The sequence below is a fragment of the Dermacentor variabilis genome, chromosome 2, assembly GCF_050947875.1.
Source record: "Dermacentor variabilis isolate Ectoservices chromosome 2, ASM5094787v1, whole genome shotgun sequence".
NCBI lineage: Eukaryota > Metazoa > Arthropoda > Arachnida > Ixodida > Ixodidae > Dermacentor > Dermacentor variabilis.
The window spans coordinates 55,378,512-55,395,896 of record NC_134569.1 but is presented as its reverse complement, the minus strand read 5'-3'; the positions used below and the strand labels follow the sequence as shown (position 1 = coordinate 55,395,896).

The 17,385-nt window shown below is 42.4% G+C and overlaps 1 protein-coding gene across 8 annotated transcripts in view; it reads right to left on the bottom strand.

Annotated features, from left to right (window-relative positions):
* Crag (DENN domain-containing protein Crag) overlaps positions 1-17,368 on the bottom strand; it is a 104,168-nt gene extending 86,800 nt beyond the window's left edge. For 5 of the 8 annotated variants that reach the window (XM_075680590.1, XM_075680595.1, XM_075680596.1 and 2 more), the window contains exons 1-7: positions 17,075-17,298; positions 16,158-16,283; positions 12,225-12,619; positions 8,456-8,642; positions 6,644-6,700; positions 5,780-5,849; positions 3,838-4,007 (exon numbers count right to left, since the gene is read on the bottom strand). In XM_075680590.1, the coding sequence (XP_075536705.1) occupies positions 3,838-4,007; positions 5,780-5,849; positions 6,644-6,700; positions 8,456-8,642; positions 12,225-12,523 (783 nt within the window). In that variant the 5' untranslated portion in view covers positions 12,524-12,619; positions 16,158-16,283; positions 17,075-17,298. Of the gene's footprint in view, positions 1-3,837; positions 4,008-5,779; positions 5,850-6,643; positions 6,701-8,455; positions 8,643-12,224; positions 12,620-16,157; positions 16,284-16,470; positions 16,637-17,074 lie in introns of those variants that run through there. The other 3 variants (XM_075680592.1, XM_075680591.1, XM_075680594.1) reach the window with 3 other exon arrangements.
* Between the last annotated feature and the right edge of the window lie 17 nt (positions 17,369-17,385).

Sequence of the window (17,385 nt, the reverse complement as noted above, 5' to 3'; positions counted from 1 at the left end):
TCTTCATCTGCCAGCTCTTCGTCCTCGTCGGGCCCACCAACAGTGCCAATTAGGATCTCCGCATCTGTCGCTGGGGCGACCAGTGGGAGCAGCAGCGTCAGCCAACACGCATGTCTCAACGTGACCTTCTACCTCTTGGCCAGCAATATTATAAACAGCCTCGTACAGAACGCTGCAAGTCCAGTCATTGTCAGGCCGGTCATCGTCAGGGTCGTCGATGACAGCACAGGTAAAGCTGGTGTGTGCAAAGCAGTTGCGACCTTTGAAGGTGCAAGTTCTTTCCATGAAAAGTTCAGCAAATGGACCGCACCAAGCAAATCAATGTGCATCTCTTGCTGGCATCATATGCTGTGAGCACGCACTGCAAAAGAGCCTTGTGCTACAGCTTCTGGGTGGTCTCAATGATGCCCTGATCCATCAGTTGCAGCACCGCGGTTGTGTCTGCAGGCAAAAATTCAACAGTAATCACCTTGAGGTTGTCCATTTTCCCGTGGCTCAGACAATTGTCAGTTATGAAAAGCACTTGCCGATTCTTTGCGTCGAACCGTCTATCCAGAAGGCACAAGTAGTCTTCAAATATAGCAGCAGTCATGCTCACTTGTTACTTCTGTAAATGCATTCCTTGGGATTAGTTGCATTTCGGAAGCACTGTGGCTTCTCCACCTTCCCCAGTATCAACAAGGGAAGCTTGTCCTCGCCTGTTGCATTGGCGCCAGACAGCACTGTGACACACTCCTTGCTCCGTTTTCCTCCAAATGAGGATCCGCCAGTGGTAGTAAACGTGCGATTTGGTAGCACCTTGTAGAAAAATGCAGCCTCATGTAGGTTGTATATGTCTTCGTTTATATACTTTTCAAGTAGAGCTTAAAGCTGATAAGCTGGCACCATATGTCCACAGTGTCACGGCTCATGGCTGTGATTTTGCCAACGATCGACTTCGAGGTCACACCGTGTTGTTTCTTGAACCACTCAAGCCAGCCATTGCTGCACTTGAAATCTTTATGGCCCATTTGGAGGGTAGGAGCTTCGGCTTTTGCAGTAAGTGCAGGTCTATGTATGGGGAGATTTGCACTCCTGGCATTCTTCAGCCACTGTGGAAGTGCACCTTCCACTTTGGGGTATTTTGAATCGTGATTCCTCTTTCTCGCTTTGCCGAGAAGCTCTTTTCAAAGTCATCCAGCACAGTTTCCATGTTTTTCAATACAGTTGAATAAGTAGACGGCGGCATGCCGAATTCCTTCACGATGTCAGTTTTCTGCCAGCCATCCTTTTCCACTTCTTTTATAAGCAGAACTCCCTGCTCCAAAGTCAGACACTTTTGCCTGGAGACTGACGGAGCCATTTATCACTGTAGACCCAGACCACAAAAGCACATGCGAGGCACAACCAACGAAGCACTCTGAATAACACACCCTCACATGGCCTGCAGCAAGGATCCAAAGGCATGCGCCGTCGACGCCAAAGTGACTGAATGCGGTGGGCGACGCAGAAGGCAGAAGCTTCAAAATGTCACGAGGGCATCTCGCTTTCCTCATCAGTGCGCGTCCGTCATGGCAACGGTTGCAATGGCAGGCTTAGCATCGGCTTCATATGTAGCGGGAGAAAGGCGATCAGAGTTGTGGAGACCAAGAAGCAGGAACCGAGGAAGGGGACCCATTGGAGGAAGATTGCGCTCTGGAGGGCAGGCCGGAAGAGGGCAGCTCTGGAGGAGCAGTGACATCAAAACTGGCTGCGAGGAGGCAAGGAGTTGACATGAAGGCAAGCAAGAGGAGTGACTGACTGGGGTCCAAATGACTTGCAGACTGGAGAGCGAATGGGGAGGGGAAGGCAGTGGCCACTTTTATAGGGAGGGGTGCAGAGTTCATGGAAGACTACGAGAGTAACATGCTGGAAAGCGCCGCAAATGCAGTGGCTCGAGTCTGAGGTTATGTTTGTTGTGCTCAAAAAACGATCAGCTGCTCATTCTGGGTACACAGCGCAATCGTGAAAACTGAGCGGTTTTGCAGCAGGGGCTTTGCATGATCACTGGGCAATTTTGCCCCGAGGTGTGCAGCCGTGAAGTTTGCAAAATGAGTTTTTTGGCACACCGTTGTCGATGACACTGTGCTAATTCTACGGTTCAAGTGACAGTGTTCACGCACTGTTGCGTCTGTTTTTTTTTTTTTTTTTTTTTTCTTTAAGATTGTTTGTCCAAAGTCGGATGACGCAAATCGAGCATGACCGGCTCGAGAAAATCGCCAGGGGAACACCAGCTTGCATTGACCCGCCATGTTGACAGCTGGACTCGCCGGTGGCTTCACTCGGATTTTTTGCATTTTCGGCAAGTTATTAGTCGATTTGCACTGTCAAAAGTGCAACAAAGCTAAGGGCGGTGTTTTATTGCGATGCAGGCTGACTATGGCGAGCGGCAAGGAAATTTCTAGACCAGCTTCCCCAAAATCGTCTTCCCAATTTGTTAACATAACTCCTCACAACAAACATGGCACTTATAATTGGAAGGACACTTCTATTGTGCTTTTGGCATGTTTCAGTGCCAGCAATGCTCTTTAGAGTGATAAAACTTTGCTCATCGAGCGCACCTCATTGAATGCTATGGCACAAGTCTGCCCGCGGTTTTTTGCCATTTTTCGGCATCCAAGAGACTGCTGTTTTCTGGCATCGCAAAGCATCAGGAAAACTTTATTTTTGTGTAGATTCTATCACGAGGGACACCAGCGATGCGACTGCGACTGAGACAGCTTCCATTCACTCCACAGTAAACAGTTGGGAGCACTTGGTACTTGCTTGGTACCTGTTACTAGGCAGTCATCGGTTGTGGGTTTGGTACTTTTGTGGCCTGTTCTGTGCCTGCACGAGACTAATTCGTCGGCGGTATTAATTAGACACTGCATGCGCAAATTGATGACCGCTGTTTTGTGGCTGGCGATGCCTCCGCTCGCCGCTTCACTTTAAGTGGGTCAAGCTCTTTGTACGCTTCGACTAATGCGACTTAAAATGCATGCGTTTGAGTCGGGACAGGAAGAAATTTCGAGTAAAGCGATTTCGTTACAAGGAATTACTGTAGTTCAATGTATTCTCTGCTTTAGGCAACATGGTGTTGCCTTATCCCCCACTGCATCAGGCAGAAAAGTGTGTTAGTCTGTCCATATTTTGTGACACCACCTGACCGTCATCTGCTACTGACACTACATCAAGTGCGGCCTGCTTTATGCACAATGCCAAGCTGCACTTGGGGCACATATGGAACTGGTCACATTAAAAGATGATATAATTCATCTGCTGCACATTCAAGCATTAGCTAAGGCTTTATACCGTAGTAACAGAGTCAGCACATACCTAGTAAAACAAAAGAGAAAGTGAAACACAAAAATGTAGTGGCCACATTCCTTTAATGTCAGCAAACTTACACCGCCTACCTTACAATTCCCTTGACAAACACCCAATATAATAATAATGCAGATGGAAAGTGTGCCTGCCCACAAGTTTCTTTTATCACATATGTTTTCAATGCCTTAGCCAACCAAACAGATCCGAAAGTGACATCCCGTGGGCTCAAATAATGTAACGCGAACGCGAACGCCATTTCTTTTTACACTTCATCAGCAGTCAGAGTGATTATCGACAACAACTGCCAGCCGTGAATAGTGGACGATAAAAGTTGCATAGAATTGAGTGGAATGAATCGATACATAATATACTACATAATATACAGCAGCAGCCACTTGAGAACAGGGACTCCGTTTGCTTATATATGTAAAAGATGTTCTGCGCATATGCTCTCATTGTTTCTTGACAATAGAGCGCAATAGGTATTATGAATGGTAATGATCCCAGTACCTTGTCTGCTGAGCCAAGGGTTAGCACAAAGGTAGAGAAGGTTGGCCTAGGCTGGCTGGCCTTCTTGGGCCAGGCCTCCACGGTCGCACCCATGGGAAGGCAGAAGAGAGCCACCTGCTCGGGCAGGGGAAAGCTTGCGTAGTCTTCCCGTGGGAAGCGCTCCAGCACAGCTGAATGAAAAGTAGTGAGCACCGGGACAATGAAAAAAATTGAACAAACACAATGCTTGCTAGTTTCTGTGGAATGAATGAAGCTCTCGCTTTGATGCTGTTGGCTGGGCAATATTATCACACCTTTTCAACTCAGTGCAAAGAACTGCACTGCACGTGGGTCACCCCCCCCCCCCCCCAACTGCATTCAAATAATAATCACACTCTACATAGCTTGAGCAAGTGCTCATTGAAATGCCACAAATAATCTTGAATAACTCAAACACCTTTACAAAAAGAAATTTTAAAAGTCAGTGCAATGTTCAAGATTGGGGGCTGTGAGGTGCACTTGCTGTGAGAAATGGTCATGGCGATTGCACTGAGCCTACCATGCATGACTGCCATAGTCATGTTCAGAAATTATCACTAACAGCACAAATAGCAAAACCTTGGTGCAAGTATTTAGTGTACTGCTGACAAGTGTTTCAATGTCAGTAGAACACCCTGTTGTTTGCATATCAGCAAGTGCAACTACATCTTTGCAACACTCTTGTGATACCTGACAGCAGCACTGCCATGAACTAGCATTAACTTGCTTGAGATCAACTAGATGTATATAGTACAATTCCCTTGTACAAGTTCCTTTCCACAGGCATTCAGCAGCAGCAGTCTCATTTTCATTACTTAAGCACTCCACACAAAAATAAAAGGGCAGGGGGAGGGCAGACATGCAAAGTTGCTTATATATCTTATCATGACTAACTTAACCCCTTATGAGTAAACTTTTTCATAATTAATTTTTTTTACTTGCAATAGCATGTTATACTGTATGTATCTTTACAGCCCCTTATATATATCTTACAGCCCTTTATATGTGATATATGCATCCAAGATGTACAATCACAAAATTATAATTGCTACAGCAAGTCACACTTATTGTTTTCACTGGTTGGCATCATTTTGTCTCAAGCCTCTTGCATGTCATATGCCTAACCATTCCAAAAAAAAAAAAAAAAACCCAGAAATTTAAAGCAGGGAACAGCATAAAAAGACACAAAGCTGTTCGATGCTTCCGCCTTTCGCTATTCCATAAAATCTACCACCACAACCCTTTGTTGAAAGAACAGCTTATCACCCAACCGTCATACATATCATCTCGCTCTGACCAGTTTCAAAGTTGGTGTGCCGTCTTCACGTACTAAACTTTGTAGTAATGCATTCATCCCTAGCACAAGCAAAGATTGGAACCACCTCCCCTGCCACCGTTGCAGCCATCCTGGATACCGACACCTTCAAAACCGGCATTCATGAAACGCCACATTGAATATGTCTTTGTATATTGCATAAATGTTTTGTTATGTTCACCCACTCCTTTCTGTAATGCCTTCAGGCCTTGAAAGTATCTTAAATAAACAAATAAATAAATAGATAAAACTTTAGAGGTAACAGTAACCATTCACTGAGCACATGTTAGATGGCACCACAATACCTCATCGTAGAAAACATAGAAATTTCACAAAGGCACCCAATATTGGTGCGTTGTAAGGCAACCAATATTACCTTCAAAATGCACATGAAGTGACAACCGCTGACCAATAGCACATGAGGCAGTGGCACACAATGACTTGATATGGCAAGCCTTTTCAGTTGCTTTATGCAGAGCTATTCGTTTCTATTTTCTTCATCAAAAAGGAGACAGCTATCTGAGCAAAGCATTTGCTGTGTGCCACTTTAGAAAGGTTGCAACTTTAGAGGGAAGAGACAAAGTGATTACAAGAAAACAGGTGGCTTACCTGGCTCGTAGCAAATGAGACTAGGCCTGTTCATGGACTTCTTGTAACAAAGAAAAACATCTGAGCCAACCTGCAAACGTGAGAATATAACCCCATTAATAGGATGTATTGACAACCTTTCTGTTTTGTCTTATTCTAACTTTAACTGTGAGGCTTTGTGAAAATCGGGAAGCCCAATGAGGTTGTGGTAGTTGGGTAAACAACTACTCAAATGCAGTGGCTCTCAGGGTACACAGGTTACAACAATGTGAACTATCATATGTAATGTTACCCTAGAAGTCACAGCAGCTATTATCATCACAATTCATCCTCTCCTTAACTTTCCACCCTGAGAATTTATACAAGAACTGTCAGAAATGAGCGCAGCTTGTTCACACAAACTTCTGCAGCTAATTAATGTCATTAATGTGACTGGCTTGTGCAATACCTTCAATTGTTTCCACAAGCTACATCCTTTGCCACCAAACAGAAATACATGGTGAACCATGGTAAATTAGCAGCAAATTCAAGCTTTCCTGTGCCCATTTGTGAAATTTCGCAAACATGCAAGATGTGGTCCCCAGTTTTATGTCTCCAAATTGATAACGTACAAGCAACCTTCTTCCTATGGAAGTTCCTGTTTTCTTTCCATCTATGATATGCAGAAGTTGCTATTAAGGTCATGGACATTTGTACATGTTGCAGTTTTAGAGTTAGAGATGGAATGAATTTCGTTTTTTTTTTTCTCCCCAGTATCATACATGCACTCTTATAATTGTGTAATAGTTCCATTCAAAGTAAGTATGCTTGAACTTCATAATTTTGCTGGTGCTCAAAGATTTAGGTATGACAAGAACCGAGCATTAAGAAACCTGATGCACTCACCATGCCTTTATTGAGATTGCGGTCAATCTTGCAGTACGCATGAGGTGGCGTCTCACCCTAAAATTAAAGAAGGAAGACATTGCCTGCTTTGTAACCAGGAAATATGAGTGCTATACCTTCAATATTGGCCAGCATCTGCTGAAGAATTGCAGTACAACAAACACAAATTTGGGCACACTTTTCCTGAAATTAAATGTGTGATTCAAGAACTTTGATTGTACATTCCTTTAATTGCAATGTTGTCCCATACACCTGACCCACTTCATAGGCCAATTTCTTTTTCCCACAAAAGTTTCTGAGCTTGATTCTGAAAGAGCAACTTTGTTTGCTAAGCTCAAATACTTTCTATCTTTTTTTTTAATGCACAATAAATGTTGCTCTCCACAATTTCTCAACATCGTAACCACATTTTACAAGAATGCTTTTCCTTGTTGCTATCAAACATTAAGAGGTATATACATATATATACCAGCATTTGAAAAAACACAAGCAATCATTGTGTGAATGCTTTTGTGAGCTGTTAGAAAATACTTTCAGTTACGTGAGGGTTCTCCCCAGGTATTTTGAGGGGTGGATATCTTGTGACCAAAGGGAGAGGAGGGGTTACAGCGCAATGAATCCATTCTATCTTCTATTATGTTTATTTACAATACGACCATTCTGCCATTCTTAATTGTAAGTTCACCAATTTTGCATTTTGGCCGCGTTAACGAAACTAACACGAGTTAAGTTACCACAAAAAGTAAATGATGTAATATACAGGCAACTTGAGTAAAAAAAAAAAAGCTTGCGTTACCCTGTGTGAGCTAATTCCTCTCTTCTACTAAACTACGTAAAGCACTCACAAGGCTTTGGACAGTAATCTACTGGTCAAGAAATAATTCACTACCTTTGCAGCAAGAAAATGCTTTGTTCTGCCCTGGTCTGTGTCTGCCTAATCTCATCAAATGGCTCTAATATGTAGAGCATTAATTATAAAGCTTGAAACATAGATCACCAATCCTGTTAACTTTTTTTGGACAATGTCACCAGGTTGTACGCCAAACGCTCAATTTTTATGAAAAGTTGCTAAGTGACAATGATGATGACTTGCTCATTAATTTTGTATTTCTTTAATTTTTTTTTTGTTTTGTTCCTAGATGACTTCCTTATTACTTTTTTTTAAATGTGGCTTTACGTTACTCACTGTGGTGGCAAGCAAGTTAATAGTCAGAATGTGAAAAGGCAACATTTTCTAAAGCAATATCAGGTTTCTTAAAATCAGGTTTTCTAAAACAATACGAGATTTCAAGATTTTGCTTTACCTAGAAAAGCAGCTTTCATGCAACCAAATGGTTCGCTAATAAGACTTTTAGTAAGCCTTTTGAAGAAGTGACAAATGGAGGCACATGTTCCGCCTTTAGGATAAAATCAAGGCGAAGCACTGAATTTAGCCAAAGTTCCTTGAGGAATTTTACCAAGCAATTTATGGGCTATCCACATAGTGTGTAATTTTACATAGATAGTAACGCAAGTGCCTTAGTGAACTATAGGACATAAAATCATTTTATTGGAAACTGCCAATATTCGCATGGCCGAATCCACCAGCGCAATACAGAAATCTCGCAATTTACAAAGGTCGACAGTTGGCTTTTTTGCTGGTCCAAGAAGCAGTCATTCTGACAATGCCACAAGAAACACTAAGGGGACCACAAAAAAACTCACTCAAAATGTTGGTAACACTCCAAGAAGACAAAGTTGTCATTCAGGTCACTGATAACTTTCTCAATTTAGCAATTTCCTTGCAAAGTTAGCAAAACAGGAAGTGCTTACCTTGTTAGCGAGAATGATACAGAGGTCAGTGACAACCAGCTGATTGCACGGGGCATTTTCAGAAGCCCTGCGAAAAGTGAGGAATGTTCGAGAGCCACTGTTGTTGACATTGGCCGGCCGCCCATAAGGTGTCTTCTTGAGAATCTCGCTGTCAGCCATGACACGCTGCTTGTTTTCGTACAGAACCCTGCTCCAAAACATAGAAAGGAAGAGAGAAAGCAAATGATGCTAAGAGAGAAATAGAAGAAGGAGCAATACATAAAATTCCCACCCCAGTTACGCAGGGCACTTTCGATCGCGATCAAGCCAGATCGGGATTTAATTGCTCGATCACAATTGGCTCCTTTGCGCAACCTGCGAAAGGGAACAAATCGCGGTAGACAAAGTCGATCATGGGCTCGATTGTGACTGTAAGTGCCTCATGTGACAGGGGTATTACATGCAAGCGCACCAATCTGGTTTCTTAAGGATGCTGCTGTGACTGCTACTATATGCTGCTGTAGCCTGCTCTACTATTATCCGCCGCGTTGGCTTAGTGGCTATGGTGTCCTGCTACAAAGCATGAGATCACAGGTTGAACTGCTAGCCACCACGGCCACTTCTCCGATGGAGGCAGAATGCAAAAATGCTTGTGCATTTAGATTTAGGCACACGTTAAAGAATCCCAGGTGGCTGAAATTGATCGGGAGCCCTCTTGCTACAGCGTGTCGCATAGCCTATGGGACATCAAACCACATAAGTTACATTCAGATTTCACTTCGCTATCCTATTACCATGGTCAGGCACAATCATTGTTAACCCTCAATTACAAATGCAAAATTTGAAATGAAAAAAAAAAAGACTAGTGTTAACATCTAATATTGCAGCTCGCAAACAATGACTGCAGGTACACATAAACAATAGCAGCCTGCTTACTCTTGGCAAATTAACCAGCTGCTAAATATACTGTCCAAGGCATACTTTGAAGACGATGTTTCATGAAAAGGCTGCAAGGATGAAAAAAATGTAGAGTGCACAAGATGCATTTAGATCAAAAACTTAGAAAATAATAAACAACTAATGCTGTGGAACCACTTTACTTAAACGGGCAATTAATATCTGGTCCTCCACTCAAGTGTATGAATGCCTGTGAGATGCGACCTCTGAGCTGACTTTTAGTATCTGTAGAATATAAAAGAAAATGTGAACTTCTACAGAATGTTTATAGTAGGTCATTTATTTATTTATTGGCCTCACGGAACCAATGGCCTTATGGAACACTTCAACCGTATGCTCAGCAACATGCTTGCCATCTACATCACCTCCGACCACACAAATTGGAACGTCATTCTGCCCTTCGTGACCTACGTGTACAGCACCGCTACTCAGAGCACCACCGGCTTTTCACCCTTTTTCTTACTGTATGGTCATCACCCGTCACACACCATCGGCACTATTCTACCATACTGGCTGGATACATCTGAATGTACTCCTATTTCTGCCACAGCAAGACATGCTGAAGAGTGCCGCGATCTCACTAAGGCCTTTATCTCTGATGAGCAAGAGCACCAGAAGAGCACTCACGATGACACCACTTCTGCACCCACCTTCCTTCCTGGATCACTTGTGTGGTCCTTCTGCTACACCTGGTCTCTCTTCAAAACTACTACCCAAGTGTGAAGGGCCCTACAATGTCATCGAACGCGCATCCCCTGTCAATTAGGTGATCGAACACATTGAACCGACTTCGGACATGTGCCGTCGTGGACGAGACATTGTCAACGCCAACCGCCTCAAGATCTACTATGACCCACTCAGCGACAAGCTGTTAGGTCGCTGGGTGGCTCTCTTTTCGTTCCCGGGAGTAATTGGAGAGGAGGATTAGAACAGTACAGTGGGTTGTCCTCTCCAGTGCTTTCTAGTGGGTCGTTCCCTTCAGCACTCTTGCTCGGGAAATGCTGCTCGTGCTGGGAGTCCCTGCCCTGCTCTAATGGTAGGTGGCTAATAAACGCCTTTACAATTTATTTATTTATTTATTTATTTATTTACGCTCCTCAAGCATTTTACAAAGATAACATAAAACCAGAAAGTTTCACAAAATTGAAGCACCAAGTTTACTACTTGGCAACAAAATTACATTGCAGCTACATAAAGTGCATTTGAAAGAGCAGGTAACATTCACAAAATCTGCACATTAGCTCAGAGTTTGTATGAAACTCTTACTGCACCTTTGTTTATAGAAGTTTTGTAAAATACCTAATTACAAAGCAGTGGCATCTTCCAGAGTGATATGCTATATAGCAGTCTGTCGGCTTTGGGTACTCTATGATATGCGGTTTACAGAATGGTAGGATATATCTGCATTTACTGTGGACTTAATTATGAATTTGATGCTCCAATTCATTTTTTTATTATTCTCAGACATTACATTACATATTTAATTAAGCATGAAGGTTCAAATTTTAATACTATTTTAGACCACTAAAGGTAATTTTCTTCACTAATGCAATAAATTTCATTGAAATCAGTTGAGGAGCTATTGTGATAGAACACTTCTGTTTCTTGCACGAATTTAAATAAGGAAGGTCCAAAATAGAGCTTCCTCATCACACGGACATGAGTGAACCTGAAGAAATATGTCCTATCAAGTTTACCACACCTCCTAAAGGTTCCCCAGCTGTTAAGCTTATCAGAGTATTCAGCCAATAAGAATTTGACCTAAAGAAAGCCTGCTGTCCAGTACAGAAAGAGGAAAAGTTGGGAAGGTTATGTAATGCAGAGAGAACAGATAACCAGTCGTCCTAGAGCCACGTAAAAAGTGCCAAGGGAAGCGAAATGCACTTGAGGGCAAGAGAAAATTGGATAGAACAGAGAGACTACGAAGTCTGTGGGCACTGAGAGGGTACAGTTGATGCAGGACAAGGGCGGTTAAGGTTTTTTTAGGAGAAGCTTTTGTCCAGCAGGGGGCTAAAATAGCTTGCTGATAATGATGATCATTCACATACATGGTTGTCCAGTGTTAGGCTACATTCACACTTGGAAAGCGGCAAGCAGGCGGAGAATCTTTTCCGCGCATGTCCAAGAGGTTCACATTTGTTTCACCACTGCCGCTCTCGCCCACATCCATCTAGTCTGCATATGTTTGTCCGCGTGGTAGCGCTGTTCGTCACACCATTTCAAACAGTATGTTAATTCATTGACTCATCAGCTGTTAAAAGTTATCACTTCGCACTACTGCGCGTGCAGTCTTTAACTTTCGTCTACCATGGAAGAGGAAGAAGAAATAGTTTTGATACATTTAGTTAGTTGTTCTTCCTAAAAATGGACAATGAACAATGGAAGATGTTAAATTTTACAACCAGATGTTTACATGCTAGTGCAGCTTCCAGTGAAGCGGAACGGCTTCCCGATTTGCCATGACGAAAAAAATCGCTCCGAGATCGATCAGGCTCGTCGCCTGGTTTTCCGCCAGTTTTGCCGCTTAGATGGGTGTATTTTGTGAAGTTCTTGCCACTTCCTCCTGCTCCGAGACCAAGTGTGAGCATAGCCTTAGGGGAACATGTTATTAATATTCAAGTATGCACAGTAGCTGCAATTTTAAGTCAAGCCTGCAGGACAAACTTTCATTTGTAGTTATCTGCATTAAGTGTCTTTTCAGCCACTTTATTTCAATAGCATTGATAAAATGTTGGCGTATTATGTTAAACACTCTATAGGTGCCCTTTCCCACCCTTCCCACCTCCACCAAGAGTGGATGACCCAGTACACAAGGAAGAAGGCAACACCTCACCCAATGTCCACAAGTGGAGGTTTGTCCCTGCCCCGGCGGTAGCAGAGGTATATGCTGGGACTCCTTAGGCTTCCGTGGTTTAGGTCAGCTGGGAAGCCGAACGGAGTCTGCTCGATGCATTCAAATCCGGGTGGTGGCATCTCACCCTCAGTGCGCACAATCACAGCAATGTCTGTCACGGGCATAGACCCAAAGCTGGCCCCTGAGGGCTGCATCGCCACGCAGTCCTCTTCCAGGGGCCGTGGATTGGCAGGCAGCCCAGCTACTACAAAGTAGTCTGCCACACGCTTCTCCTCCATGGTGCTGTGCAGCCTTGTCTCTGTGCTACAACTTCAGGTGGCAGGCAGCAAGCTGCACAAAGTCTCACTCCTCCTTTCTTGCAGTGATGTCATTTCCTGGTGACAAAATATTTGTGATTTAAATGGCTAACAATGATTCCATATAACTTTTTCTACAAAGCATAAATAAAACAAAGATCTCTGGAAATAATGAGCAAGAGATCCACAATTCAGCCATCTATAGGAACAGACAAAAACGGTATGAGGTTTCGTAGAGCTACAGCTAAATTTATTCTTCACTTATAGTCTCTTCTTAAATTCCACTGACATGTACCATATGGAGCAAGCTTCGAATGAAGGGCAGAGATGGTCTCTCAAATGTGCCCTCACAAGCACTTGTGTAGAGGAAAGGAACACAGAAGCACAACAAGGCAAATGCAAGAGACAGGTTGCTCTTTGTAGGGAAACTAGGCCTCCCTGTGATATACTTTTCAATTTTCTGCAATCCTGCATCTTGTAAATTTCTAGTCCTTCCTTTTCGTGCACTTGATTTTGTGCAGCCGCTGTAATCCACAATTCTGGACTGGCTTTTTCTGATTATTCATGTTGATTGGGTGCCACACAAGACAGTGACAAATTGCGAAAAGAAATAAAACTGGAATACAATTCTGGTCACAGATTCCCTTCAGGCATGTACAGGCCCAGACAACACCTGAAATGGCCGAATTGTGACACTGGCAAAAAGGTTTCATGTTCATTCACAATACTACATGTATTAAAATAGTTGCCCTAAATGATTTGCTCCAGAGTAACTGCAGCATGACATTGTGGGAAGTTTGCGCAATAAATCTTAAATTACAAATATTTGCAAAAATACAACCCAAGTCACACAGCGAAAACATAACTGCTGGTAAGGTATAGATGGAGAAACTGTTATAAGCACCAGAAATTATCACCATTACTTGTCACTTTTCAAAATCAATTGACCTCTTCTGAAATATGTATGTTCACTAATGACTGTGTGCTTTGGTTACCTACACTTCCCATCATCATAGGCAGCAATAACATAATTCCTGATTACAAACACCTCTGTTTATCATTTCAAGGGTTCCATCACACAACTTATTGCACTATATTATGACAGCTATAGCTGATTTTCACAAGCAAAACATGCACAAATCAGATGAAGTCTTATCAATAGTTGAATGTTATGACTCTGATAAACCAGTTAAGAGCCTGTCATAGCCATCCTCTGAAGTGGATTCCTGCTCACCATGGCGTGTGAGGGCAGCACAGAGAGCTTGCATATTCATCTGCATCAAATTTTCAACATTTTCTCAACCTGTTATTTATAAATCACCTTTTATGGTCTGCAGGATACCATATTGTGACCAAAAGCATTAATACAGCCAATTTTCTTTATGTAGCTGAAAAATGGTGCTTCAAGATAAGCAGAGCCTGAAGCCCTTTCAAACTAATCACTCCTGTCCAAACTTACCTCAACGTAACAGTTATGACCACATCAGAGATGTGGTGAAAAGATGAGAGTTTCGCTCACACATTTATCGAAAGAGTAAAGCTAGTCACCATCACACCAAAAAGTCATCTATACAGCTATACAGATTCTCCAACTCGGAACAGTGAAATCAGCTGGCATTTTGATGCAGGCCTCTGGTTAAAGTCTTATTATGTACAAAAAAACTTCTATCTGACACATCAATACACTCACATGTGCCACACACTCTACCAGGCATCAAAATTTGCTAACTTGTGGTATAAAGAAGTTCTGCATCTGTTGTGTCTAAGTGTGAGAGCCTTATGTCATAACCAATAATACAGCTGGGGTTTGTATGTGATTAAAGGGACACTATAAAGTCATTTAAGTGACGGATTACTTTTCCAAAACTTTATGTGCACTTCTGTGGGAAGGGACTGCTTACTAGTAAAGAAAATTATGGCTCGACATCTACTTCTTAAATTGTGCAACAAAATCAGAGCACCAATGATGCCACCGTACCATCTCTTATTTAGCAATGACTTTCATGCATTACAGTTATATTCAAGTAAGAGATGACTACAAAGTTGCCAGATTAAGTTGTTGTTTATCCAAATGTAACTTAGTCCTTTCTTTTTTTATTGGTAAAGAAGTGATTACCTTCTGGGACATGTTCTTAAAATGCCTGAAACATAGAGAGCTGGTATCAAAATTTTCACGTACTGTTTCTTCCTGCCTTAAGTTTTTGCATTCTTTCTGGCATATAAAAGATGTGCTCATAACAGTGACCAATCTGCAGTTTCATAAATGTAATATAAAAATCTAGTTCAGCCTAATGTTTTTCGCAAGTGTCCCATAACATTCGTGGTAGTGATCAACGATAGGAACAAGCGCTATACCTCTTGTTGACAGCCGTGCCCTACAGTTGTACTATGTGTCGTCGTAGCTCAGGCCTTGCATCTATTACAATGTGCTAGTACAATGTCTTAATCTATGACTAAGAACCGACTAGACGATCTTTTATTTTTTTTCAGTAACAAAGCCTTTTGTGGGAAAAGGAAACGAAGAAAACTACACATAATGTGTTTCTCAAGTAAAAACTAACTTAAACTAACTTAATTAAAAGCATAATAACATGCAAAAGTAATGGACTCCTCCCCCTGTCCTCTGGTTTTGACCTCCATTTTCGCATCAGCCAGGAAAGATGTCATCATTGTTTCTAGTTAAGGATTTCTTCAGGCATACGAGTACACCTTAAACTAGAATGAATGGCAACTGTCTTGTCATGTGATGTCCAGTTGCAGTTTTTAGAATTGTTGAGCTTCTGCTACTTTTGCTAACGGCAGTACATGTCAAAGCTTGCACGCCACTCACCAAGCAGCAGCATCACCAAAGTGGGTGATTTGCTGTAATGACTTTAAAATTGAAGGAAAGAAATTATAAAGATAGCATGAGACAAATATGAACAACATCCAGCTGTTTAAACCTGCTGTCATCTGTCACGATTGTACACGCAAACAAGCAGTACGCAAGGCCCTACTTCAACTTCCATTTCTACATGCATATGTATTGCCCTTGAACCATCCACAACACTGCAAAATTAATGCTGAACATTATCCCTACTGCGTGGCAAAAACTGAAGGGTTTTCTTACAACAGTGACCACACCCACCTGTTATCTTAATATGCAATTTCTTTAATCACTCTCTCCATGCTCCTGTACAAGTTCTGTAAAGGTGCATCACACGAAGTAATATATGTCAAATGATGGTGCTAGTAGAACAGAAAAGCAAGCGAAAGATTCATCAGTGTGTGAACCCTCCAAAAGAACTAGATGCCATTTTTTATAGCAGCAAAACACTTCCCTGTCCCATGTGTTTCAACTCACTAGTGATATTTAATATTTCACAAACTATTAATGTTTGTAATTGATAATGAAGTATATGAACACAAATTTCGTAATTCTTTACACCGTATTCTTTTTTAGAAAGAGGATAGTTAAGCCAGTGTATAAATATCAATGCTAATTCACAGCACTATTTGGATCATGACAGTCTTCATGAATCCTTCAGAAAAATTTGGTTGAACAGCACGCATTTGACATATATTACACCTTCACGGCCACGTGGGTTTAATAATTAGTAAAACTACGTATGCTCACAAATGAAGCGCTCCTCTGTCTTCCGCATTACAAATATCCACCAGGTTAGGTTTCTCTCGCAGAGGCATCTTGTCGTTCATTCAGGGAACCTCCATGCTGACTTTTAGACGGCGATCCAGGCGATCTCTGCACAAGTTTTGAAAGCAGGCTTCAAGCGCTGAACCGGTTCACCTCACTTGGTCGAGCCTTCTTGTGAATCGTATCAAAAGCAAGGATGCGCTTGTTCAAAACATGATCGATACCCCACCTTTATCTCTAAAGAATGCCCGCAATATCTGCGCGCATGGCGACAACAGGCGCGTTTTGTACGTACGTCAGCCGCGTCGGTGAAGCAAGAGATGGGCGAGTACCACACCTCGCAAGTACGGCGGTACGCAAAGCGGCAGCTAACTCACGTTGCTCAAAACACGCGGTAGATAGCAAAAGCTAAACCACGCCATTAACATGTTGGGGAAATTGTATTTAAGCAGTTCCCTAAAAATAAGTGAAGTCAAAACTAAAGGTGCGCACTAAATTTAGGCAAAGAAATGCGCGAATAGTTCATTAAAAGCTCACAAGTGACCATCGGGCGCGTACTTTCGTTACGCCAGAAGAGCGAAAACCAGAGTCCCTAAACTTGTAGTGTACACGCAATTGCACAGAAGCTTTTTTGAGAGAACGAAACACAATTAATCAGCCAGTCGAAGATCAAAATATAGCAGTGCGACACACGCTGCTCATTGTATGACATCGCTGTTGACAAATATTGTGGCCGTGCAGTGACCCTTTGAATCAGACTGGTGATGTAGTGTATGGGCTGGACTGTCATCTAATCACTTTAGCACTTAGATTAAGGTCTCATTGTAAAGTTAATGTACGCGAATGTCATTTTTGCATTGGTACAAACGCCGAAAATAAGCCTCGCATTTCTCGCTTACTTGTGTTTGCCTGTTTATCCGCATCTCACGGGCACGACGCAAGAGCACTTCTAAGAGGCCATAAAGAGAGGTTGTACCTCATAAGGTCACCGAAGACAGTTTTGCGGTTATATATGGTGCTTTCACTCTGATTTTTTTTATACACACAGGATCTCACGAGTATCACCGCACAGGGCATGAGTCATTCAAAAATCACCTTGCGCACACATGCCTGCCATGTTTGTTGAGTTCCGTTGTCTTCAAAGGTTTCCGGTTTTCGGCTTCGGCTACTAATCACACGCAGTACGTTGGCGCTGCTTGACGGGCTTGAC